This window comes from Argiope bruennichi, chromosome 3 (assembly GCF_947563725.1).
Source record: "Argiope bruennichi chromosome 3, qqArgBrue1.1, whole genome shotgun sequence".
Classification (NCBI taxonomy): Eukaryota; Metazoa; Arthropoda; class Arachnida; order Araneae; family Araneidae; genus Argiope; species Argiope bruennichi.
In genome coordinates this window covers 34,819,265-34,847,107 of record NC_079153.1, presented here as the reverse complement: position 1 = coordinate 34,847,107, position 27,843 = coordinate 34,819,265, and the positions used below count along the sequence as shown (strand labels likewise).

The 27,843-nt window shown below is 29.3% G+C and overlaps 1 protein-coding gene across 1 annotated transcript in view; it reads left to right on the top strand.

Moving 5' to 3' along the window:
• The window catches only part of LOC129963058 (collagen alpha-1(I) chain-like), a 66,076-nt gene extending 41,535 nt beyond the window's left edge, over window positions 1-24,541 (top strand). Inside the window, exons 26-49 of the mRNA XM_056077083.1 lie at window positions 1,112-1,156; window positions 1,256-1,309; window positions 3,034-3,195; window positions 3,285-3,482; window positions 4,398-4,451; window positions 4,712-4,873; window positions 5,838-5,945; window positions 6,203-6,256; window positions 6,694-6,747; window positions 9,192-9,245; window positions 9,507-9,560; window positions 10,125-10,178; window positions 10,725-10,832; window positions 11,365-11,472; window positions 12,552-12,659; window positions 13,287-13,394; window positions 13,496-13,711; window positions 15,162-15,215; window positions 15,376-15,591; window positions 18,476-18,677; window positions 20,314-20,417; window positions 21,345-21,416; window positions 21,509-21,730; window positions 23,841-24,541. Coding sequence (XP_055933058.1) covers window positions 1,112-1,156; window positions 1,256-1,309; window positions 3,034-3,195; window positions 3,285-3,482; window positions 4,398-4,451; window positions 4,712-4,873; window positions 5,838-5,945; window positions 6,203-6,256; window positions 6,694-6,747; window positions 9,192-9,245; window positions 9,507-9,560; window positions 10,125-10,178; window positions 10,725-10,832; window positions 11,365-11,472; window positions 12,552-12,659; window positions 13,287-13,394; window positions 13,496-13,711; window positions 15,162-15,215; window positions 15,376-15,591; window positions 18,476-18,677; window positions 20,314-20,417; window positions 21,345-21,416; window positions 21,509-21,730; window positions 23,841-23,987 — 2,718 coding nt within the window. The 3' untranslated portion in view covers window positions 23,988-24,541. The remainder of the gene's footprint in view (window positions 1-1,111; window positions 1,157-1,255; window positions 1,310-3,033; window positions 3,196-3,284; window positions 3,483-4,397; window positions 4,452-4,711; window positions 4,874-5,837; window positions 5,946-6,202; window positions 6,257-6,693; window positions 6,748-9,191; window positions 9,246-9,506; window positions 9,561-10,124; window positions 10,179-10,724; window positions 10,833-11,364; window positions 11,473-12,551; window positions 12,660-13,286; window positions 13,395-13,495; window positions 13,712-15,161; window positions 15,216-15,375; window positions 15,592-18,475; window positions 18,678-20,313; window positions 20,418-21,344; window positions 21,417-21,508; window positions 21,731-23,840) is intronic.
• Window positions 24,542-27,843: the final 3,302 nt, after the last annotated feature.

The window sequence follows — 27,843 nt, the reverse complement described above, 5'->3', positions numbered from 1 at the left end:
TTTTAGTAAAGTTGCGCAGATATATCTGTTTTTATTTACTTAATTTTTATTTTATATATGGTGAAAATAGTGACAAAATAATAAAAACAACTATTAATTAACGATTTTTTCACTTACAAATAAAGGCATCTAATTATTACGATAGATTATAAAGAAACAATGAACTTCTAACAAGAATAAAGTAAAAATTATTATTTCACGGGACCTATAAATTGGCATAAATTATAACCAGTTAAATGAATAATGAATATTCTATTATAAATAAATAAGCAAATATGCTTTAATATTTATAATAATTCGTTATGAAATGAGAATCACAATCTGTTATTCATAAATTTGTATTCCTTAAAAACATATATCTGACAACTTTAGTAATAACATTTTTTCATTAATCTCCACCCCCCCCCTTCCCATACTCCCCTCAACCAAATGGCGTAGGCACTTGTTTCATTTACCTATTTAGAAATCCTTCGCTGTTAATTGTTAAGTCTTAAGTTTAAACAATGCAATGAATATGAAAAATAGTAAACTATATAAAAAGATCAATATCGCATAAGTTTAATTTTCGTAATTCAAAACATAAAATGCTGAAAATTAAATTTCTCATATTTAATTTCTGCACTTTGAAATTCATTATTTGATATTTTAAACCAGGAATAATATTCCAATTTTAGATTCGTATTTTTATTTCTGCAATCATAATTCAAGAAAATTTAAAAGTATGTCAAGACTCGTGATTTTAAACTTTGTGCTTATACGTATTTGCTTTCATCATTGTATGTAAAATTGTATTCTATATTTAATGATAAAAATATGATGAAATTCTTTTATTATTTATATATATTATTGTCCTATTTAATTCGGCCGTTTATTACTTTCTAATAATTATAAAAAAAAGGCAGTTCGAACTTAATTACGATTTAATTCTGGACGAAAAATAACTTAAGCAAAATAACACCTTTTTTATATTTTATGAACATATTATAAACACTTGATAAACCTATAAAACGATTTCATTAATTTTTCTTAAGGGAGTATAAAAAAGTGAAAAACATAGATTTTTATAAAAATTTTGAAAATTACTAATATTTTTATTAAATTTTCATTGCAGGGCCAACCTGGTGCAGATGGAAAACCAGGTGAACCTGGACCACAAGTACGAAGATTTATTATCTTTTTTTTTTTTTTTTTTACAATTTTCTATATGACTCACCATACATTTTAATTCCTGATTGTTTCTAATGAATTATTTTAGGGAATTCAAGGATTACCCGGATTAGTTGGATTACCAGGATCAAAAGGAGATCAGGTCAGTTGTGATATAATCTCGAACTTTCAAACATAAAATGCATAATAAGTTGAATTATATTGTTTTTTAACATATTTACTACGGTTCAATAGAGGGAAGTTATTTCCATCAGAAAGTAGATGCGATCTGATAACAAGTTATCAGTAAGTAACAAGATATCAGTGTGATGAATGAGTTATCAGTGTGAAGAATATCAGTTAGCAGTGTGATGAATCAATTATCAGTGAATCAGAGATCGATGTGAAGAATATCAGTTAGCAGTATGATGAGTCAGTTATCAGTGAATCAGGGATCGATGTGAAGAGTATCAGTTAGCAATATGATGAGTCAGTTATCAGTGAATCAGAGATCGATGTGAAGAATATTATTTAGCAGTATGATGAATGAGTTACCAGTGTGATGAATTAGCTATCAGTGAATCAGTGATCAAAGTGAGGAATGAGTTAGCAGTGTGATGAATCAGTTATCGATCTTATCAGTGTAATGTATAACTTTTGTAATGAATATCTTGTAATCATTACAAGTTATATGACTCCTCTGTCACTATTAACCAACTGTTTCAATAATGATCGCATCTTTGAGTCGCGGAATATTGAATCTAACGGTAAAAATAAATCGACTGTAATGTGGAGGAATCGAGTAACAGATAGCAGCCTATGATCTAATCCGGCAACTGGAAAAGCATCTTCTAGCTGCCTTAAGACATTGCCTACTTTTAATGTAACTTATCAGCCGTAGTTAAATGGTGTGGTCCCTGATAGAGCAATTTAGTCAGGGCTCGTATATGAAACATCACTTTAAGATCTACTCTCTACAATCCTTTATTGACTAGTTGATCCAATTTTATTTACAATAAACAAAGATTCAAATGAATTATAAATGACCGAGAATTGCTTGAAAGTAGAATGAAATATGAAGATTTGATGATTGATTTTTAATAAAAGACGACAATTTTGGAAATCCAGGATTGAAGCCCATATTACTGCATCACATTACTTACTTAATACTTACTGCTACTCCACACCTCCGTTTCTAGAGCACAGGTGGCCCGTTTCTGGTTTGATATAAATGTATACTGACTTTTTTTAAAAATAAAAAAGAAGAAATATTACACCACAATCAATTGATAAGTAACATACTAATAACAAATTATGAATACATGTAAGAAAAAAAGATAAAAACTCGAATAAAAAATATCTTTAGTATGAAACTGTATGATCTGTAGTATGCAGTAGAATAAATTGTATGAATGAATATGATAACGCAAAGTATGTGTGAAAAAATAAAGCAATCATAAAAAAATGAAATACTGGAGAAGCTAAAAAATACTATGAATACTTCTTAAGGATATACTCTGAATAAAACGCGGAAAGTATTAAAATATTGCACGCGATTTCTTGGAACAATATTATAAAGAACTTCATTTCATAATTCTTTTTAAATATTAGACCAACGAAAAAAACTACTCCATGGAATGCTGTTCATCTAAATGACTATGCTCTAGTTTAAATTAAGCCAATATTTTAGGGTTGTACGACTAGTTAAGAAGTTCAAAAACGTTTCAGAAACTGGCTGTGAAGCCAGTAAAGCAACTAGTCACATTAATAATTATTATCGGTTAATAAGGACGTAAGTTAATAAAAATTGTACCGGATTTCCTTACAAAAAATGAACAGAATGTACAGAATTCAATTTCTAATCCGATTAAAATTGTTTTTGCATAGGGTGAAGCTGGACAAGATGGTTTACCTGGCCCCGCTGGTCCTCCGGGACCTAGAGGAGACTCTGGAAAGGAAGGATCACCGGGCGCTCCCGGACCTGCCGGACCTCCTGGAGAAAGTGGCGAACGAGGACCTCCTGGACCAGAGGGTGCCAGAGGATTTCAAGTAAATAACCATTTGTTATCCACTCTAAATTTTAATTTTTCAAAGTGAAAATTGATGATAAAATTGAATTTTTTTTTCTTCCTCTTTAGGGCCTACCTGGTATTGCTGGAAATCCTGGTCAGCCTGGCAAAGATGGTGAACCTGGTCTTCCTGGAGCTGCTGGACCTCCCGGACCTGCAGGAGAACGTGGTGAGAGGGGATTCCCTGGTGAAAGAGGACCACAAGGAACTCAAGGTCAACCAGGACCGAGAGGAGAGGCTGGTCCACCTGGTGCAGATGGTCCTAGGGCAAGTTTATTATTATTATTGTTATTTGTTTCAAGGAAGATACATTGCCGTTAGATTAAGTAGGAAAAAAAAAATATTTTGCTTAGAAATGGTTCTGAGGAAGGAAACTGTTCCTACTTTTAGTTGCTAAAAGATATTTTTTAGTTAAATTATTAAAGGAATTTCTGCATCTTTCGAGTAATTTTAACCTATTTTAAAATCTATCAATTACAAAGAAAGGAAGGGAAGGGATTTCGATTAATTGTAGCTAATTAATAGATCTGTCTAAATCAAAAAAGAAAGAAAATCTATTAATTTATTTAAAAAATTTATAAAATAGTATTGCAGTTGAATTTTTAAAATTAATAATCAATTTATTTTAGCTATAGTATATTATTATCATCGTGTAGTATATTATTATCATTTTCGCATTCAAATGAAGAGAGATACTTAGAAAATAAAGAGTTCTGAAATAATAAAATTAAAATTTACTGTTTATTGTATAAACATTTATTTTTGTAAGAATTACCTAACAAAGAAGTGTATTCTACGATTTGGCCAATATTCATGCAACGTACACTGCAATTATCTGCATATTACATGAAATAACATGAATTGAATATGTGATTGTAAAGAACTTTTTGTAATTAATATATAATGAATTTTTTATTAAAAATCAAATGCTATAACAAACAATAAACGTTTTTTTATATTTTAAATAATATTATGTTTCTTTACTTGCAGCAGAAATTGAATTCGATGGATTTGGAACTATATAATGTGCTTTACTATTATATTTAAGCACATTTTTCTTTACAATTAGGTGTAAACAACACAGTGTTGCATTGTAATAGATGGCCTCTTGTTCAATAATTTTAATCTTAAAATAACAAATCCTTTTCTGTTTTGAATTAATTTGACGGATTTTTTTTTCAGGGTCCTGCTGGTGAAAAAGGTTCTAAAGGTCATTCTGGTCCTAGTGGGCTGTTGGTGAGTGATTTACAGATGAATTTTTATTTATAACATTTAAATAATAAGAAATTTTAAAAAACCACCTCAAAAAGCCTAATTAATATAAGTTATGTCAGAAATATAAGTTTTTAATAAGCACAGTTTTTTTATATTTGAAAAAAAATTAAATAATAACATTATAACTATTTACTTTTAAGTGTCAAAAAATTCTGTCAATCATTATTTTTGTTTTTTTTTATGAATTTAATTTATTTTCTCCTACCACTTTCTTTTCTTAGGGATTACCAGGATCTAGAGGTGAGCCTGGCCCCCGAGGAGCGAAGGGGGATCGAGGAGATCACGGTCCTCCTGGACCTGAAGGTCCCCCGGGCCGTCCTGGTGAACAAGGACTCCAGGGACCTGTAGGATCCGCTGGACCCCCTGGTGAATCTGGGGAAAAGGTGAGTTAATTTTAGTTTAAAATTACTTTAGGTATAAATAAGAACATGTCTATAATTATATTCTGATATTGAAGTTCATATGTAACACAAAATTCTAAGTTTTTCATCTAGTGAGAAAGGAAAAGGAAGGCATTGTAATTGTTAAAAAATTCGAATTTGTGATTTTGACGAATCTCCACGTTTTAGAACTCCCTGTATCCAAACACACTTTTCTGGAATTATAACTGTCCCTTTATCTGTCTGGTAACACGATAATTAAAAAATAAAAAGAGCTACAGTGTTTACAAATAGTGACAGTCTTTCAATTAGTGGATAAAATTTGGTATATAATTTTTAAATTATATTTTTAGATTTCTATGAAATTTCGTACGAAATCCATTGAGAAATAGTCCGTCTGTTTCACGTTTTGTCCTAAAACTCTGAAAGGTCTCTGGATTTTTTTTCTCATTTTTTTCATTTTGCAATCAATTTATTACTGTTATGTACCTTCTTCATAATAAAAACAAATAAAAGGGAAAACATTAAGAAACATTCTTTGAAAAAAAATAGATTGATTTAAAATCACAGAATACTAGAATAGGAATGATATACGTATTTTAACCATCAATGTTTTTATTTCTCTAAGTAAATTGCATAGTATTTTAAATAAAATGATAACATTGGAATTTCGTTCTTTTACACATATATATTCCATTTTATCCACTTGATTTTTAAAAAATATATGACAAAATATTTTAAATTTAAATTAATTCAAATAATTAAATTTAAATTAATACAAATAATTCAATCAATTCCCTTATATCTGCTTTAAATATCTTTCTATACATTTTAGTTTGGATAATATAACTCTCTAAAGCTTAAATTAGAAACTGAAGTTTCAAAATGACGAATATCTTATGTTAGATTTTTAAATATGTTTGATTTGTCTGATTATTACTTAATATATTTTTAATTTCTTTCTAAGGGTGAAACGGGTCCACCTGGTCCAGACGGACAACCTGGTTCTCCTGGACAACCAGGAGACAGAGGAGCACCTGGCCCACCAGGACAACAAGGATTCCCAGGACCAGTTGTGCGTATTATCACATCCTTAAATTATTTTATAATATCGTGAATTTTGCATGTGCTTGACAAATTATTTAAAATACAATTTGTTTATAATTGTTCTTTATCACTTCAATGTTTTTTAAATCACTTCAATTTTTTTATCGTTGTATTCAAATATTTGAAAAATTATAGAGTGTTGCGAACTTATCTATTGTTGCATCATAAGAACAAGCTGACGATATTTTTTGTGTAGATAAACTGGCTTTTTTTTAACATTTGTAGGGATTAGCTGGCTCCCCAGGACTTAAAGGTGGAAGAGGACTTCCGGGACCAAAGGCAAGTTATTTTTATTTTAAACTGATGATACATTATATCGTGTATGATGTAACTGACAAGACATTATATTTTGCATGATGTAACTGACAGGACATTATATTTTGCATGATGTAACTGACAAGACATTATATTGTGCATGATGTAACTGACAGGACATTATATTTTGCATGATGTAACTGGCAGGACATTATATTTTGCATGATGTAACTGACAAGACATTATCTTGTGCATAATGTAACTAACAGGACATTATATTTTGCATGACGTAACTGACAAGACATTATATTGTGCATAAAGAAATTGACAAGACATTAAAAATTATTTGTAATGAAGGTTCTTTTGCCTGTTTTTTATATTTCCTTTTCTTTCTGAATTATAAATATCTATATGTACCAACAACTGAAAAATTGGTCTTTCACTCTTGTTTTATTTTACAGGGTGACCAAGGCAATGTAGGCTCCCCTGGATCTCCTGGAGAAGCCGGACCTCAAGTAAAGATTTTTAAAACTTTTTAGACTGTTAGTAAAATATATAGCCGTAGAATTAATAAGATGCATATTCATATAGATTTAAAGTAAAAAGACATGAAAAAGTTGTCTATTAATTAAGAGAATACTTATGATTAAATATCAACGTTATCTTTAGCCTATAGAAAAATTAACGAAAATAAAAGAAAAAAAAACTAAACATTTACAATGTAACAATTAGATAGCCTGAATGTTATGCGCATTGACGTTCGTTCAATGTTATCATTGGCATACAAAAAAATCAACGAAAAAAAAATGGAAAATCTAAATATGTAGTTTTTTATTTAGTCATTTTTTTCAGTTTATCCTGATTGCTACGTCGTAGCAATTAGACACAGAGAATGTTATGAGGGTGAAGTACATGAATCATAGCTATTTGATCAATATTTGATCTATGACGATATCATTAGTCTTCAAGTTGTTTAATATAGCGATTATTCTCATCAAATATTTTTCTTTTTTTAAAAAATAATTTTAGATCAGCCAATATAATTTTGAACAATGAATATATTTTGTGTATTTGTCGAAGGAAATTAGTTACTTATTAGTATTGAATACCATTGTTTTGAAGGAATATAATCAACTCTTTATAAATAGGACAAAAAAGATAATTTCATAATAATGTTTCCAGCATTGCATGACATAATTAACACTTATTTGAGGTGTAAATCTGAAAATTCAACGATTTATTCGATCTGAAAATTCAACGATATATCTTATCAAATGTCTAAAAATCACTTTTGGAGGGTTTTCTGGACAGTAATATTCATAATTTATATAAAGAGAGCTTTATATATTGGTAGCCTATTAATTGGTCAATATCTATGTACCCAAGAGATGTAAACTAGTGAAGATATTAAAAAATTACAGGAAATAGTTATAAATATGCATATAAAGTTTAATAATAGAATGCATCGCATCGTCTGTGAAGCAATGGCATATCATTATTTAACGGTATAAACACCTGTCTCAGTTTTCCAAATTTCACTAGTGTGAGAAAAAATTAATTATTAACGAAATTGTCTGCATTTTTTTCACATTTAATATGAACATGACATCATATTTTTCAACCCAGGCGTGTAAAATAAAATCAGAAATATTCGTTATTGGTTATGAAAAGATTTAGCAGGGCCTTCGCCTAGTGGAATTTGGAAAATTGAGGGGAATGTTGCGTGTAATGTTAGATTGTAATCTGATGTCTATAGTAATTTTTTTTGTAATTTCATTAAATTTTAATATTAAACAGGATGAGTCTTCTTTTGAATAATATCCGCAAAAATAGACATTATAAAGACTTCGCACAGATCTATGTCACCCTGCATAATGGTGAAATAATTATACCTATAACTCCATTCCCGCGTCTAGTTATTTTTGTAAAAAATTATCACAAATATTTGAATACGACATTTGTCCAAAACTAATTGTTGCATCATAAATAGTACGTCTTGAGAAGGAATGCATTTTAATTTTACTTCGAACATTTTATACAATTAAGCATAATTTACAATAAGAAAAATCGATATCTATAAAATGATGGATTTACCTACAAGATTTTGAATTGAAATAATTTGAATTGAATTTTTGTAAAAAATTATCACAAATATTTGAATACGACATTTGTCCAAAACTAATTGTTGCATCATAAATAGTACGTCTTGAGAAGGAATGCATTTTAATTTTACTTCGAACATTTTATACAATTAAGCATAATTTACAATAAGAAAAATCGATATCTATAAAATGATGGATTTACCTACAAGATTTTGAATTGAAATAATTTGAATTGAATTTTTGTAAAAAATTATCACAAATATTTGAATACGACATTTGTCCAAAACTAATTGTTGCATCATAAATAGTACGTCTTGAGAAGGAATGCATTTTAATTTTACTTCGAACATTTTATACAATTAAGCATAATTTACAATAAGAAAAATCGATATCTATAAAATGATGGATTTACCTACAAGATTTTGAATTGAAATAATTTGAATTGAATTTTTGTAAAAAATTATCACAAATATTTGAATACGACATTTGTCCAAAACTAATTGTTGCATCATAAATAGTACGTCTTGAGAAGGAATGCATTTTAATTTTACTTCGAACATTTTATACAATTAAGCATAATTTACAATAAGAAAAATCGATATCTATAAAATGATGGATTTACCTACAAGATTTTGAATTGAAATATTTGTTTTGATACATTATAGTTTCTTGATTTCTTTCAAAACTATTTTAATTAGATATTTGCAAAGTTTTAAAGTAATGGTGCATATGCTTTTGAGAATTCTTACATTATACAAATACTATTTTTAAATCTTAGAATAATTCATCTGATACTGTATCAAGAATATACTGAAATCATTTTGATTTCGATAATGAATGTACTTTAATAATTTTAGGGATCGCCTGGTCTGAGAGGACCTAAAGGACCAAGAGGAGAAGAGGGCAAAAAAGTAAGTTGAAATCAATTAGTTAAACCTCATGTATTTATAAAATTCTATAAATAAGAATATAAAAAATGTATCTGTGAATGAAAAAAATAAATTTTATATTTCTTTTTTAATTTATGACCCACGACTGTAATATTTTACGTAAAAAATTATTATTAAATAATTACTATTATTATTATTATTACTTACTTATTATTATTAAAAATTATTACTTATTGCGAAGAAAATCGAATTTCTACTTACCAAACAAGAAATGATTTTTAGGGAGATGCTGGATTCCCTGGCCCCCCTGGTCGCCCTGGTGAACCTGGTCAACCGGTATGTGTTTATTTCACTCTTTTTTTTTAATAATGTTATTTTGATTCACACGTTGTAAAAGGAAGTAAAACAAACAAATATAATATTTTTCCAGTTGAATTTTCCTGATAAAAATTGTAAGTTATTATTTATTTTCTTTAATGTAAAGGAATTTGTTGATATTTATACTTTCTGAAATTTGGAAGAACATTTGATTTTAAAAGCGATATATTATAATTAAAATCCAATTTTATTGCAAAAAGAAAAAATCTTAAAATTTCACAGTTAGGAAAGATAATTTTGCAGAAACAAATGAAAAATTGTATAAAATCTTATTTATTTTGAAATTTATTCTTTCAATTTAAAATATATTTATAGTAATTGTAATAAAAAAAAAATTTTTTTTAGTTTTATATATGTATATGTATGTTTTAAAACAAAAACTAATCTTAAATAGTAAACAAACTTCATTATAAAATTCTAACACTGAAATTAATAAATAGCATAAACATTATCTATTTCATCGAATTATTGGTATTAATTTACATAATTGATCTTTTATTAATAAATATCCATTTCAATTAGGGTGCTCCTGGCAATCCTGGACCAGCTGGCCCTCCTGGTATTACTGGAATAAAGGTATATGAAGTTTTCTTTAATATTGTAAAGCAGAATATTTATATTCAGCATTTATATCATAATTTCTTTAATATTTTCTTTACGTACATTTTTAGTTCGAATTTTATGTTATAAAATTATTCAAAAATGTCATTAAGGAATATCATAATAAAGAATATCAAGGAATATTATCATGAATATCATTATTAAAGAATATCATCATCAAAGAATATCATTTCTCATAAAAAATATCGTTCATCAATTATTTAAAGAATATCATTAAAAACTATCATTTATCATAAAAAATATCGTTCATCAATTATTTAAAGAATATCATTAAAAACTATCATTTAAAGAATATCATTTTCATCCCAGATTTGAGAACTGAGAATGCCTTTTTCTATTTATAAAGAAAATACTTATTGCTTTTATCTCAATTATATTCTATCTAATAGAAAAATGAATTATTTTATTAATGCTATTTTTAATTTTGTTCTCAGTATTTTAAATGACTTTCAAATAATTAGATATTTATATTGATTCATATTTTTTACAAATGTATTACAGGGTGGACCTGGAGATACTGGAAAACCAGGATCCCCTGGACCTTCAGGAAATCCTGGACAGCCTGGTTTCCCCGGACCAAAAGGAGAAGCTGGATCGGAAGGATCGCCCGTAAGTTGATATAGAATTTTATATCTTTATGCAGTAATCGTTCATTTCAATATTTACACGTAAAATATTCTTCATATAATAGACTTATATGGGTTATTTTGAAATTTAACGGGGACTTTATGAAATACATTCAAAGAGAGAATAAAGTTATTAAAGAATATATTTTATGGAAATTGTTATATTATTAAAAAGAAGAATAAATGACTTTTGTTTGCTTCAAATTATGAAAAACAGAATGCCAGATAATAAAGTTCTATTAAATTAAAATAACATAATTGTGTACTTCTTTCATTAAATCTAAGCTACAAAATAAATTGTATTGTCTTTTAATTTTTTTTAACTAAACCTGAAAATTTCTTTTATTAGTTATTTTGTTTAAAAAATAGTTTAAATAAGTATTTCTGCGTTTATTTATAGTTCTTTTATTAAGAATACTTGTTATTTTTTGGCTTAGATTTTATAAATTTATTTCACCTTTTTAGTAACTGATGATTGTACTATTAATAATTTAATGCTTACAATTTGTTATTAGGGTCTCACTGGACCACCTGGACCACCAGGCCCTGCTGGAGATCGTGGATTACCTGGTGTCCCTGGTATACAAGGAAGACCTGGTCCACCAGGGCCACGTGGATCACCGGTATGTTCATATATTTAAATATTAAAATTAGTACATATCTTCTTATTGGCTATCTTTAAACTTCTAGTTAAAATTTTGACACTTTTAAAATTTTACTTACTTTTTTTTACATCTGAACAAAAAACATACTTGATCTTCCTACAGTTACAAATACAGTATCAGTGAATGCTTTCTTTACTTTAACATAATTTTTTCTTACTTTAATTTTCTTATTGTTAATGGTATTTTAAAAGTAGTAACAATAGGTATTCTAAAAATATCTACCTAAAATAGTACATATACTGAAATAGGTATAAGTACTGTTGTTAAAAGTATTTTTAAACTTGACTAATGAAACCTTAATCTTCTTACTGGCTTAAACAGATGCTCTACTAGAATAGTTTTATGAACTCTTACAAATGCTCCAACCGTAGAGCATATGTAAGAATTAATTCCCCTCATGGCAATAATCTTTTAGGTTTCTAGTCACCTTGTAGAAGTTTTTAATTCCTTGCTGAATTGAATCACAAAATGAGAGAATATTAGGTTTATTGGTTTGGTGGTGAATATTAGGTTTAACTATAGGGAGAAGTAACTCAACAGATGGTATAAATGGAGAGCGAAATTTATGCTCTTATAGCTTATAAACGAAAAAACAGTTTCTGGTATCCCCGTTAAAATCCCTTTTTAAAAAGAAGAATTTGTCTTTGTTGTAATCTCAAGATTATAAAGCTAATAAGGAAATATACGACTGCTGATGGATTAACAATAGATTATACTAAAATGACATAAATAGCGCACATTGTGAAAACTTGTAACAACGTGTACGATTTCTTAATAGGAGCAGTGAAATAATAACTGAAATAGAAAATTTACGAAATCTAGAAAGATTAAACGAAGTATGGCCAAAGCTATGCATCATATGAACAAAATACTCCATCGTTACAATGATTATGATGAATTGGGAATTGAATCATGTATAAATTAGAAGCTTTTAAGCAGTCATTTATTGCTGTTTGGAATCTCGAATTTCTATTTCAAGACTAAAATTTTTTGATTTATTCAAACTGCTAAAAATAGCTTAAATTATCCGTTTTCAGGGGGATAGAGGAATGACAGGTAAAAGTGGTGCTGATGGACCTCCCGGACCTCAAGGATTACAAGGACCACCAGGACCTCCTGGACCACATGGTGAACAAGGACCTCCTGTGAGTTGAATACTTAAAATTATGCATTTGAATTTTGCATTGAAATGGATCGATTATTATGTACTAACTATAATGTATTAAAAAAATACTGTAAAATTATTAAATTATAATTTCCAAAATTTCGCATTTTTAAGATTAGAGAAAAAGACATTTAAAACAGGAAATGGAAGTAATTTTATACTTTAAAATTGTTTTTGTTTTAATATCAAATATTTCATTTTAATCATATAATTAATTAAAAACGGAATTTATTTATGCCTGTATTAATGAACAAAAGTATTTTTTATTTTAAAAAGAAATAATTAATTTCAGAAGGATTTGTATTAAAGAAACTTTCCAACATAGAAAAAAAAACATGAAAATCTTGTTTGATAACTCAGACTTAAAATAATTTTATCTTCTTAAAACATTAAGTCATAAAATTAATGGTTAAAATAAAATTTTCTTTTTAAGATGTCTATATTCTTGGAGAATATATTTTTTTTTTGTCTACCCTTGAAAAAAATGAATAAATGTGATATTTCTCTGCCATTTTATGCTTAGCGTTTTATTTGAATATCAATAATAATTTATTTTTTATCTTACAATGAAAGTTTACCAATATCATTTGTGTGTTAAAAATTATAGGGCCATTCGGGTAAAGAAGGTCAACCAGGTATTTCTGGAAGACCAGGTGACAAAGGACCACCAGGGCCTCATGGACCTCCCGGCCCACCAGGTCTTCAAGGAACTCAAGTGCGACAATTATTCTCTCCTTAATTTTATTTTTAAATAGTTAGAATAATGTAAATTATATGATTAAACCGAATGTCATATTTTTGTAACCCAATACATAGGGTCCTCCAGGAGCTCTTGGACCTGCTGGCCCTGTAGGAGAAAGAGGAGAACGAGGCGAAACTGGACCAAGAGGAGTGCCTGGACCTCAAGGACCCAGAGGTGCACCTGGAGCAATTGGACCGACTGGCATGAAAGGGGATAGAGGTGATCAGGGTGAACAGGGAATGAAAGGTCATCGTGGTCTAATTGGTCTACAAGGTTTGCCTGGACAGCCGGTACGTCAAAAACTGTCTTCCACTTTTATAATAATTTATTCTCTTATATGTTTTAATCCGTTGTTTATTAAGGCTGGAAAAGAAACTAATCAATATCACTAAATGATAGAATTTCAATTTTGAAATTTTTATATTAAGAAATGAATATAAAATTTGTAAGCAAGAGTTTGCAATTTAAGAGGGTAGATTAGATTTTAGAAGGATAGATTAGATTAGCAAATAAAGATTTTTTTTTATCACACTTTGAGAATTTATTAGAAAGTTTTGAATTCAGTTCAACTAATTGAACTAAATTCTTATAAATAATTACTATCTGCAAAAAAGCAAACGCTTATGTCCGATGGATTATGTCGTAAAATAATAAGAGTCCGAAGCCATTTAATCTGCTTTTAAAGAAATAATGATTTGACATGGAAATTATATTTTTGGTAACTTGATTATAATAATTATAATTATATAGTTTGTAATACTTATACCGTTAATAATGACATCAAGTATTAATGAGTTGTCGAGAAATTTATTAGCAAAAATATAGTAATCAAACAATTTATTATCGAATAAAGATAATAATTATATACCGGTGATATTTATATTGAATAATTTGATTATAATGGTAATAAATTAAATAATTAAATAATTTTATATTCAAATTAAAGATTTATCGGACATTTTTGCCCATGTTTTTAAAATGCTTAGATCTTATTTAATTCACGCAACTGGGATGAATAGGTGTGTCGCTAAAGACGAGTGTTGACAATTTACTACTTCGCAAATATGGATTATGAAGTTTCTTTTTAATAAACTGGCCAATTTAGTTTCAATTTTCAGTATAGTTTTAATTTAATCAGCATCATTATAATTTATATTAAGTCAATTTTTATTTCAGTAATTTTATGAAAATGTACATTTAATGTACTGGCCAATTCAGTTTCACTTTTTAGTATACTTTGAATTTAATCAGCATGATAGTGATTTATATTAAATCAATTTTTATTTCAGTAATTTTATGAAAATGTACAATTAATAACTCATTTATTTATTATGATTTGTTATTACGAAGCATCCCCAATAGTGCGCTCTGTTATTTAAACAAATGTTTGATTTTTTTTTTTTTTTTAGTAAGTATTGTAAAAGCCATGTGAACGAAGTTTGAAAGATATGTTAATATTATTCTACAATTTTCTAACATATACAATATGATTTTTTTACAAATTTATGTATTAAATAACATCTGTTAAAATGGCCTACTTGCTTAGACCATGTTAGATTGAGCTGGCCGCGGAGACTGCCACTTATACTCAACGGCCTTAGGTAACTGTTAGTTGGAAATCTACCGCTGTATAACATCTAGTAATACAGCATAAAGAAGCCTCAAACTTAATTTCAGTAATATAATTTTCTTACACTTATATGGTCAATAACTATTCGAACTGTTATATATATCTTATAGGGTGTTCCTGGAGATAAGGGACCCCCTGGGCCACCTGGTGTTCCTGGTATGGAGGTAAGTTTTATTAAACTTTCAATATGATTCCTACAAAAAATTTGATTACATAAATTTTCTGAATATTTTTTTTTTCTATCTCAGTTATTTAACAAAAAAAAAAATCTGTTTTGGATATAATTATTGCCATGCTAAACATTTCTATCTGATATCTCTGTAGGGTCCACCTGGACCTAAAGGCCCTCCTGGAAGAGATGGCAGCCAAGGAAACCCTGGTTTAATCGGACCTGTAGGACCTAGAGGACATACTGGAGATTCAGGCAAACCTGGTCCCTTAGGACCACCAGGTCCACCTGGACCTCCTGGACCCCCCGGAGAACCATTTGGATATGAAGCTAGTGCTTTAGCTGCTTTGTTTAGCCAAGGTCAAATGAAAGTGAGTATTTTAGAAACCTTCAACTTCTCACGCAGGATAACTTACTGTACTCCATAAGATTAAAAAAAAAGCATTATTTGAAACTCAAAACTTAAATAAATACTTTAAAAAATGGATAAATTTTAATATTAATTTTTAAAAATTTAGTTGGATACGGATGCCATTCTTTATATTAACAAAATTATCTTATCATCATCTTGAAATACACTATTGTTACAAATCTGTAATCTTACTACCCGGCATGAATAGTGTCATCGTGGGAAAAAAGTTGTAAGATCTGTCCTGTGCATGCTGAGCGGGTGCTGCGTCAATGACCTCAGAGCTTGGCAACAAACTTGGCGAGCGTTTGGCGGCTTGACGATGAATTTGGCGACTTTGGCGATAAAATGGATCATACTGGAAAGTTTGAGAAGTTTCACGATCTATCCAGTAGGAACCAAGATACACTCTGGTACGCTCTGATTGGTCTGAATATTCTAGCCCCGCCTCCCGAAACTATAAAAGACGGGCACTCTGAAGCGAAGTTGAAGTGGTGTGTATCGTCAGAAGTCGTGTGTGAGAGTCGGAGTCGCCGACAAGTAAAGATTTTGGAGAGGATTAGACAGCAAGCAAGCAAGCTGCTGAATTAGCGATTAATTAGCGGTATTTGTAGAAGAAAAATTTTATAACACTAATATTCATCAATTATATCAAATATTGTATATTTCATAGGTATTATATCAAGGGATATTCTACTCAAAAAACTCAGAGGAGGGGAAAAAATTAATTAAAATCCCCATAAAATAAACGAGTTTTAGCAGATTCTGTAAAATAACACTAATGTCCGGTTAGCAGCTTAATAGAATGGCAATCATTCATAGCATTCATTTACTATACCCAACTAGAACCATAGTAGCAAAATAACAGTTCTTGCTGTTTAAAAATGCTTGTCTTTAACCGTGAAGAAAAAATGGTTCATGGTTAAAGAAAGTGGTTGATGGTTATAGTGAATCTCTAAGAACTAAATTCTATTCTCATCTAATTATCTTGAAATATAATTGAAATTCTTTAATTATATTGTGCACAGCTATGATCTTTAAGTTACAAATAGACATGAGCTGTAAAATATAATTAAAATTATCTGGCATAAAAAAGGAGATATGCCTCCAGGATAAAGCAGGGAGAACTGTGGGACTCTGCCGGTAAGTCATGGGCGTCACTGCTTGAGGATACACAGTTGATACCAGATCTTCCTAGAAGTGCAGCTGTTGCACTTTTCCGCCTTATTACAGGCCGTGACTGTTTGCTCGCGTACTTGTATTCACTTGGGCTTTGTGACTCTCCCTCATGTCGTCTGCAAGGACAGCATCAAATTTTTGATGCTACTCATCTTGACTCGTGCTCTGCGCTTGTGTTTTTAAACTGAAAATTAGAAATTGGAAGGCTAGAGATCTAATGGCGTCATAGCTAATCTTCTGGGCATTTGTAATAAATAAATAAATCTAGTGTCAAATTAAAATTTTTGTAGAATTAGTTGGGATCATCTTCTGAGTCTATGCTGTAGTGTCAGTTACCGTCTCTAGTTTATTATAATTTTTAAAATTTAATTGGAATTGTATTTTTAAATTCCATTAAACTGGCGTCTTTCGGAACGGCTTGTACCCTAAATCTGTGTACTGTCATGGATAGGTTCAATTACAAAATCTAATCTAAGTTCTGTGAAAAAATAATAATATTCAGAGATTCAATGAATTATGATCATCTTAATGTATTAGGAAATATGATTTATAAAAATGTTTAAAATGTCAACAAAGTAGATTTAAATGCGCGAAATGGCTACCAAATTTGAACATTTTTCCAAGCAATAACACTCTAAATTCAATATTACATTTAATATGGCTTAGACCTAATGTTTGGCGAACACTTGGTGACTTCAATGTTTTAACTTACACTTCAACAATATATGTCATTCATTAAATAATTAAGAATAAATAAGGTTTTTTAAAAATACTTTTGGTATTAGTTTTCATTGTATGAAAGAAAAGCGTTTTTTACTTTCTCGGATACGTAGTATAGAGAAGGAATAGTAATTGCCAAAACATTCGAGATTCTAACGATTCTCTCTGTTTTAGACCACTCTAATTTCGAATAACACATTTTTGGAAAATATAAACCTGTCTATAACAAAAATAAATCAAAAACATTTTGAGTGAGTCGGTTGAAATTTGTTTTATAGTTTTTACAGTAATTTTTGAATAAAATCTGTTCAGATGAAGTCAGTGTCCAGCAGTTAGAATGTAATTTAACACGATAATTACAAAACCAAGAGACAGAGAGAGAGAGAAAATTCGGTACACAAATTAAACATCTATAGTCTAGAACTTCTCAAATTTTGAACCAAATCCAGCGAGAGATTGCTCGTCAGTCGGTCTGTACTTTCAGAAACACGTCAACGCGATAACTCAAGGATGCAATGATTAAATATATCAAATTTGTTATGGCATTTTGTGATTACAAGTATAGTTTTGGGACAAATTTGAGTTTCTAGCATCTAAAACCTAAATTTCATAAAGCATCTGAAACCCAAATTCGATTTTTGATACTTTTAACTTTTACAGGGATTAATTGCCAAAAACAATCGACAAGGATCATACGAGAGATACAGTAAAAACGCTAAATTCAAGCCAAAGGTTAATATTTTGTAATTATTTTACACCAATACCATGCAAGACGTTCCCTGGGATAATGTCTTTATTAGAGAATATGCGAAAATGTTTTAAGGAAACCATTCCCAGGTTTTTAACTAAAATTTACTGTTAGGGAAATCCGAAATGTGTTCGAATTAAACTAAGAACTTTAAGAATTAAACTAACTTTTAGAATTAAACTATATTTATATTTCTCAGGGTCCCGATCCAGCTCTTGGAGATGAACCAGACAAGCTATTCTCGGCAGACACACCTATTGAAGAAAAGAAAAGGCTGGTGTTCGAATTTTATGACAAGCTCATCCAGGAGTACGAGGAGTTCCGCAAACCGTCTGGAGAGAAACAAACCCCAGCGACCACCTGCCGAGATCTCTTTGTCGCTCACCCAGAACTACCCAGCGGTACGTATTTCCCATTTTCTCAAGGACAGTATAATTGATATGTTTTCATTGTGCATTATATTTAATTGTTTAATCACAACAAAGAGAGGGAATGCACTGAATGGTAGAGAAATAGTAGAGTACATTGAAAAATACAAGGTATGAACAAAAACTAAATTAAAAAAACATTAATGCTATTAGAAAACTGAACCCTAGGTAGATAATCAAAACTCAATTAAAATATTATTAGAAATATAAAGCACTTTCGAAAGTTAAAGGATACTATTTAGTTTTCTGAATTTTTATGAACATGAACATCATTTCTCACATCGTTATATTACTTGCATAATTTATGTTTTAATGTTAAGAACCAAATTCAATTACCTTATTTAACAAGATGCATGGGCACAATAAATAAAACAAGTGTAATGTTTTTAAATAAAGGAGATGTTAATGTTCGTCACAATTTGAAATTAAGAGTATTTCGATATATTAATCATTAGTTTTCCGAAAATGTGGTTTTTATCGCTAGAAGAAAGGTTTACAGGATTTCTTATGGATGCCATGTCAATTACCACCAAAATTGATTTTGGCAACAAAAATGAAGATTCTGAAAAAATCTAGGAATTAAAGCTCTATCCCTGTTGAGAACCGAGATTTAGAGATTTTTCTAGAGAATTCCATGTGATGTCACGTTGTATCGGAGGATTATATGAAGATTTGTTCTCACTTTGAGTTGTTAATCTCTGAGCGAAATATCTAGTTCTTTTCACTAAGAGCGATTACTGTCTTTTATTTAGAGATTTGCTGTCTGCTTGTGTTGTGAGTTTCTACAGATATTAATGGAATAAAGTCTCTTTTTCCATCTTTCATCTTGTTGGATTTCATACAATGATGTCGGGCGAATTTTTTTTAACAATGTATGCAGAAGTCATGAAGCCGTCTATTAGATTTTAACAACCAAACAAATTAGTCATTATAGCTAGATAGCAAATAAATGAAATAGTCTGTCTTTTGCTTAAAATAAGTTATATAGTTTAAAAATAAAATAAATTATTGAATATATAAGAAAAATTTGAAAATAATAATGTAATTCTATAACATAAAAAATAGATTGCAAGCTTTCATGAATGGCTTTTTATATCATAAATATAGCTAATAACATAAAAAATAGATTACAAGCTTTCATGAATGGCTTTTTATATCATAAATATAGCTAATAACATAAAAAATAGATTACAAGCTTTCATGAATGGCTTTTTATATCATAAATATAGCTAATAACATAAAAAATAGATTACAAGCTTTCATGAATGGCTTTTTATATCATAAATATAGCTATCTGCACGTTGGTTATCGTTGACGCCATTTTATCCATGCATGCGATTCATACATATTATCTAATTAGTGATATCTCCTAAACCTTTGCTCAGCGATAGTAAAGAAGGGATAATCTAATAAAATGAAAAATATGAATCTTAGACGTGATCATGGCAGGAAACATGTTAACATGTGGAGCATGTCTTAAAAGGAATATTTGAGAAAATATCAATAATACCAGCAGTCTACATGAAGAAGAATATCTCATGCAATGTATCAAGCATCTTCTCTTGTTGTATGAATAGTATATTCTCAGATGCGTTTTCATTTTTTTTAGGTAATTACTGGGTTGACCCCAACCAAGGAGATCCTAAAGATGCCATCCAAGTATTTTGTGATAAAGATACTAAAGCTACTTGTGTGTCTGCTAAGCCTGAACAGGTAAGTTGTGCAACTGTCTTCACCTATGTAGCAGAAGAATTTCTACTATCCAAACGGCTTGGCTTAGTTAATAATAAAAATATATCATATTATAATATTTAATAATCTTTATATTTTTCATATAAGACTATTGTTTGTATTTAATCTGAATGCTTTTCTGCATAATGCATAGTAGTAATTATTTAGAATAAATAAATTAAAAACGTTAACTTTTTAACCCTCTCAATCCTTAGATTATTTGATTTCAAATTACTGGAATGTTTGAATTTTTTTTCTAAGATGAAAAAATACCCCTTCGCCTCTCAAAAACCGCAAGGACAACCCGGAATCTTAATGGTTTGATACACAAACACACACACACACAAATCCATTTAGCTGAAGATTATTAAGCAAATGCATTTTCGGACATTTTTTGAATGTTCTCAGAAAACCTTCCTGTGACCCAAATCCATCTGGGTGACCGTATGTATATACAGTGCAAGCGCCTAGGGCATTCAATCAATCATATTTAAAAAAAGGGAAAGAATTTTGTAGTGACTTGATGTCCAGGCTACTCGGGCGTCCACCGTAGTTTCGTTGAACGGGCATGTGAGACTTTTAAGTATTGATAGAGTTAAAAAGAGCACTTATATTCGTGTCAATATGTTTAATTCAATATTGCTATCTAATCCATACAGTCAGCTTTTTTAATTTAAGTATTTTGATAGGTATATTTTAAAAAATCTTTAATAATCATTGCAGATGAAAATTTTTCAATATTTTTCACGATTTCAATAATTCAATATCATTGAAAAGTGTTATTATCATATTAAGTGTTATGATTATTCATCTGGGTCATATTGTGTTTTGATAATTCATATGGACTAAATAAAAATCGCAATAAATAAAAAACTTAAGGAATCAGACCAACAAATCTGTTCATTTCAGATCCAGAAAAAGAACTACTATGTCGGTAAGCCTCAAGAGACCTGGTTCAGCTCAATGAACGGCGGTTTTACTGTAAGTATAGCTTAGAAATAATATACTTTTCAATCCCAACAAATTCATTTCAATCACGACATTGATATCTGATTATCACTATTTTTTTATAGTTCAGTTATAGGGCAGATCGCATCCAAATGAGCTTCCTTCAACTTCTGAGCAAGAACGCCGAGCAAAACGTCACCGTCCACTGCCGAAATCTCATGGTCTACAAGAACAATAAAGTGAACAATCTGAAGAAGGCCGTCAAACTGATGGGTTACAATGACTTGGAGATGTCTGCAGATGGAAACCCCATGTTTGCATTTACAGCAATGTCAGATACCTGTCAGGTAGGCTTTAATTATGAATTTATACTCATTAGACAGTAGAATTAAATAAATATTTCATAATCATTAACATTAGGTTTAATGAATGTGAAATTCATGAATGGTATATTTTTGCTTCCTAATAATTGAATATATATCTTTCTGCTACTAGAAATTTTTAATTTTAGAAACTGAAGATTTAGTTTTTATAATGTATTAAAACTTAATTTTAGCAATTCATGCAATTGAAACTTACTTTTAGTAATTAATGCAGTTATAATTTCTTATTAATAATAGAAATACATAACTACATAACAAGCAAGCGAAGTGAGCTTGTATCACGTAGTTATCCCAAAAGAATCACAATGTGATTCTTGGGATTTGATGAGTGGAGCATCAAGGGATGTAAGCCTCTAGTTCCGGTTAATTTCCAATTAATTGAATATTTAATTAACTTTTTCACTCTAAAACGTTGACAGTATTCTTAATGTTATCTTAAATACTAACTATACAAATTGGTTGCATTCGACCCAGTTATTTAGAAGGAGATGTTGGGCATCCGTGCACGTGACACGTCAAAAATTAGCTACACTTTTTATTTTATTTTCTCTTTTGCCGATAATAGAAATGTGGAATTGCAAAATAGATCGTGGCCGTTAAATAAATTAAAGAAAAACAACAAGAATTGATCCTCTAATCCGAACATGTCAAAGATTCAGAAATTCGTTGTAGGCTTTGTCCCAATATGGGGGGGGGAGTATATTATCACATAAAACTGTATTTTTGAGGATTGAAAATGGCCGGGGGCAAATTATATGTGTAAGAAACATCTTACGAAGTTGCTTAATGTTGCAATAGTTGAGGTTCTTTTTGTTGTGTGCAGCCGACCACCTTACCACCACTGAAACTAGTTGAGATTGACTGGCGTCCTGCATCCTTTCCGAGTGATATACTTATTTGGTCACTTCTTGGCCGATAAAAATATATTTCTCCTCACTATGCACTTTCCTATATTGCGATAATAATCTATATTGATTTCTGAATATTTTATACAATCCGCATAGAAGAATCGTATTAATGCTTATTGGTCGGTGCAAACTTCTAATGGACCAGTCATGACGTATTTGCAACAAAAAGGAGAAGAAAGATTTAATTAGGATCAAACCTTAAGGTGTACGTACACACTAGAAGATTTTATTTTTAATTTTAACTTTAAAAATCCAGTTTTTTCACAGTAGGTCATTAATATGTTTAAACTCATTTCACTGAATAAAAAAAATCCATAGTACACTAATTATTAATTATTCAATTAATACTTAATTGAGCTAATTAGCATATTTTTTGAAATATGATATCTTAAGTTCTAATTGGTACAGACACTCAATTCTAGTTGGAAATTATACCTATTCATGTTGTCTGCCTCAATCAAGTTATAAAAATATATATATATATTTTTTTAGCGAGAAAAAGCGAGATTGCTTCTGTAATTTTAATTTTTAAATAACTATTAAAAATTTATTTTTATAATTATAACATTGATTGAGGCGCAAAATATCCACTGTTTTATACAGATTATTTTGATATATAAATAATTGTATTTGGTTCATTTCTTGTTGACTTATGATTGTTTGAATGAAGCAACGTAGTGGAAAAATATCATTCTTCATTAAATGAGTTTTAAAAAATCGAAACTAGAGTTTTTAGTGAAAGTACCTCAAGAAAAATAATTATAACTCGAGAAATATTCTGCATATTGACAGCATCTTAGTATCTTTTGAAAGCTAAAAGATCAGAGAACATTTCCAAGCAATAAAAAAAAATCGATATTTTGAACAATTTTCGAAGTTTTAAGTGTGTACATACACCTTAATAATATTATCACAGCTATATAACAATAAAATAAGCGGAAATAGAAGTCAGTTTACATAATGTAAAAGAATTACATCAAAAGAGTAATTTTTTACTAATAGCTATAATGAATTTTATTTATATTAAGATTTTTTTTTTCTTGAAATAAAAAGAGTGACAGTGTTTATTATTTGAAAGGCAAAAAGTAAACAGTTGTAGAGTCAGCAATAAATTTTTTAAAGTGTTTTTATATTTCTCTAATTATTAATACAAACTTCTTTTTCAGTATCGTGACAACCAGAGGGGCGAGACAACTCTAAAATACGAAACGGATAAACCGCAGAGATTGCCAATAGTGGACATCGCCTTCAGAGATATTGGTTCCAGAAATCAAGAATTTGGAGTAGACTTGGGACCTGTGTGCTTTTCTTAATACTAGTGAAGCCCTGGCTTTGTGATAAAGATACTTACCATCACACAATTGAAAAATGAACTTTTTTGTGGAATCATACTTTCGTTAATAAAAAACACTGCCAATATTTATCATAAACATTTTCATAATGATACGCTCATTTCTGTGGACTATGCTTGATTGTAAATTTGAATTATTTTTTTGGATAATGTTTTTTTGAATTTATTATTTGTTTTTGTTGTGTTAATTTTTCCAAGATTTGTATTCATGTTGCCGATTTTCTATAAATTTTATAACAATAGATTTTGATAAATTATCAATTTTTCCTCCTTCTTAAACTTTGAATTGCGTTTCATTTTTATACTATTATATCTTTTAGTTTATAAATTCAAGACAGCTACAGAGTGGCTCTTAGACGCTTTGAGACAAAGTATTATTTCAAAATTCTGTCAAAAAATGTTTGATCTTTTTTTTTCTTTATACAATTGCTGTTAAATATTGTAAATATTTAATCTATCTGTTAAGTGCAATGATAACGAAAATTTCTTATTTAATAAAAGTTTTAATGTATTGTTTCTTTGTTTCATATTCTGTGTTCTGCTGCTCTTCTAATATACGTATTATCCCTGCTCGATTGCAAATCCTAATAAACGTTTAGCAAATAAAAGAGAACTAAATTTTCATCCTTTGGAATCTTATGCATTTTTTTTAAAAAAAACCTTTTCATTCCATTTCGAAATGAATGGGATTTTTTTTTGGTGATTTTGTTTCTAATTACGAGTAACCTCCACTTTCTGCTTTTAGATTTAACAAGGAGAAAAAAAATTTATTTTCTGAATTACTTTCGATCCTGGGTAATTGGAGACGTGTTTTCACTGTAGAAAGAACTTGATACGTACTTTGAATTATTTATTACATTGTAAGCAAGTTATTTTGAATCCAAAGCAACAGCATTTGGACCTACCAATAATTATCGTTTCTTCATGTGAAATTTAATAATTTTTTTTAAAAAAATGAGCTTCCATGTGATGTACAAATATAAAATTTGTCACGCATGAAAGGAAGTTGTCAATCATGATTTGAAGCCAATTGGCTTCAAGTATCGAAAAAAGCAAATATATATATATATTGACAAAGAATGAAAAAAATGTAACACTGATAGAGGAATCTGAAGTTGATAATTCTACGAAGATAAATAAAATAAATTATCTCCATGACTCGTTTTTTCAACAAATGCATACATTTTGAAGAAATCCGATAAAAAAAAATTCTAAGCAAATGTTTTTGAATAAAGATATCTGGTAATAACATATTATTTGAAATGATAAATATCGTCTGCTACTTTTAAATTTATTCTTCTTTCGAATTATTCCGTGTAAACATGCTGTGATTGAAGAATATATTTTTTGCGCTTTCTGAAACATAAGTATTCTTTTCCAAAACTCAGTCATTATGAAACGCATAGCATTAAAATTTCTAAATGCAAATTAATTAACATTATTAATAGGAAAAAGAAAAGCCTCCAGTCCTTATTTCTATATGGAATGAAGACTCCAAATAAAAACAGTGCTATTATTTTAAATATTTCTAAAGTGAAATCGATGGTAAAGAGAAAATCCACCGACTTTAAATATATTGTGTAACAGCAATAAATAAAATAATAAACCAAGATTTATAGATTTATAAAAACATGATGTTCGCCAACTTTTACTAAAGCGTGTGAGTCAACATAGCTCAGTTTATAAAACTCTGTAAGAAAATTATTCAGCAAGATATAAATGAAAATACGCTGTGACCTTTCATGAAGCATGACATTGTGACCTGTGAAGCTGTGACCTTTCATGAAGCATGACATTGTGATCTGTGAAGCTATGACTTTTCATGAAGCATTTTGTTACAGTCATTTACTTAAATGACTGTAATAAAAATAGACCTATTTACTATCGAAAAAAGTGTACAAACTTAATTCCGCCGCTGTAAAGAAAGTTTCAGGGCAAATTTTATGACTGTCGCAGGATTCTCTTACAATGGAAATTTAAAAATAAGAAGAATGGGAGGAAATGATAAAATCACTCAACATATTATAAAAGAAAGACTTCATCAAGGCAAAGCTACAATTCATAATTCGAAAAGAATCATTCCATTACTTGAAAGAATGAGCATTGACGCAGGTTTTGCAAATATAACTTTTCAACTTACTCTTGCGATATCACCTGTTGTTTCACCTACAGACTATTGTGCTGTTAGTCTGTTGAAAAAAGATCTTTTTAAGCATAAAACAATCACAATGAATTTTGGAAAGTAGTAGAAGAAAATGAAAATGAACACCGTTGGATATTTTAAGAAAAGCCCTTCTATCATGAAAATACTGATACAAACTTAAGAGACCAAATAAAATGCTATCAGATAGAACATTTAAACACTGGTAATGTTTAACTTTCTCGCTTCTTCTGAACATATTTTGCTCAAAATTTTTATAAAAATCTACAAATTTGATATGAAGAGAGCATGCCCAATTTCAACTATCTAGATCAAAATGCTTTTGATTTATGTTTGTCACAGACGGACGAACATCTTCCAAAAATGTGTTTTTCGAACTCCGGAAGGTCTAAAACGTGGAGATTTGTCAAAAGCTCGATTTTGGATTTTTTGGCGATTACTATACTCTCGCTAGATTACATGCATGAGGAAGAGAAAAGCAATTTTTGTATTTTAAGCATAGATTAGAAGACACCGAAATGTGTAAACGCCTGTATTTTGATCAATAATACCGTAAGTATCCAAATGAACATTCACTATTCATAAGTATGCAGGATATATTTGGCAATAATGAAATGAATGTGACAGGCGATACGAAAAGAAAATGATGAAGAAACGAAAGAAAGAAAGAACGAAAGAAACGAAAAGAAATGAAAATTAGATAAAAGTTATCACCTAGATCCTATTATTGAAGTAGGAAAAAAAATGTTGCTTTTTCACAAGTTGATCACGGATTGATCTTTACTTCTTTAACCCCTTCGCATACAATGACGAGTCTGACACGCGCATCGAATAACTGAATTTTTAAGTTTGAGTTAAGTTAAGAGACAAAATTAAATATTTAAAATTGCAAAATCACTTATAACGCTTCAATATCTCAAATGCTCCTTATGTTATTATAATAATCAAAATAACAATAAATGTTCCAAATAGCATGTATCATCTAATTAGGAATTTAATTAAATTCGTATGTCAAGGGGTTAAAAGTGAAATTCGGTTTTCGTTTTCTAAAATTAGCTAACAATTTTTATTACTTTTTTTAGTGCGTTTGTAAGTGTTCGGCATTTCTTTCTGCTGTGTTATAATATTTTATCAGATTTGCTTTTCCCCATCATTTCCCGGCAACTTTGAAATTAAATTGATCATGAATTACTCCAAATTTAAAGTCATAAATAGTTATGACAGCTTATACAAAATATTCTTTGAGAGTAAAAATATTTTTGCTGAAATAAGCAAATAAAAAAGGAAGTATGGTTCAAAACAGATAGTAAAATGCATTCTTATACAGTGTATATAATTTTGTATTACTTCAGGTAATATATTTAAAACCAATTCATTATTATGATTAGAAGCTGAACACGGCATTTCTAATTACTCCATACTCATGGTAATTGGGAGCGTTCTTGTAAGACAGAGTAATTAGTAAATTATTTTGGATAAAAAACATTACTATAAATGCTCTACAAGACATGTTTATGAATTTACAAAACATATAGACTTCATCTACATCTTTCACTGACACTTTTAATTGAAAAAGTTTTTCAAGGATTAGAAAACAACAATTATAAAATTCTTTTCCTATTACCGTAACTGATTTTATCTTTTAACTTTTACTGCA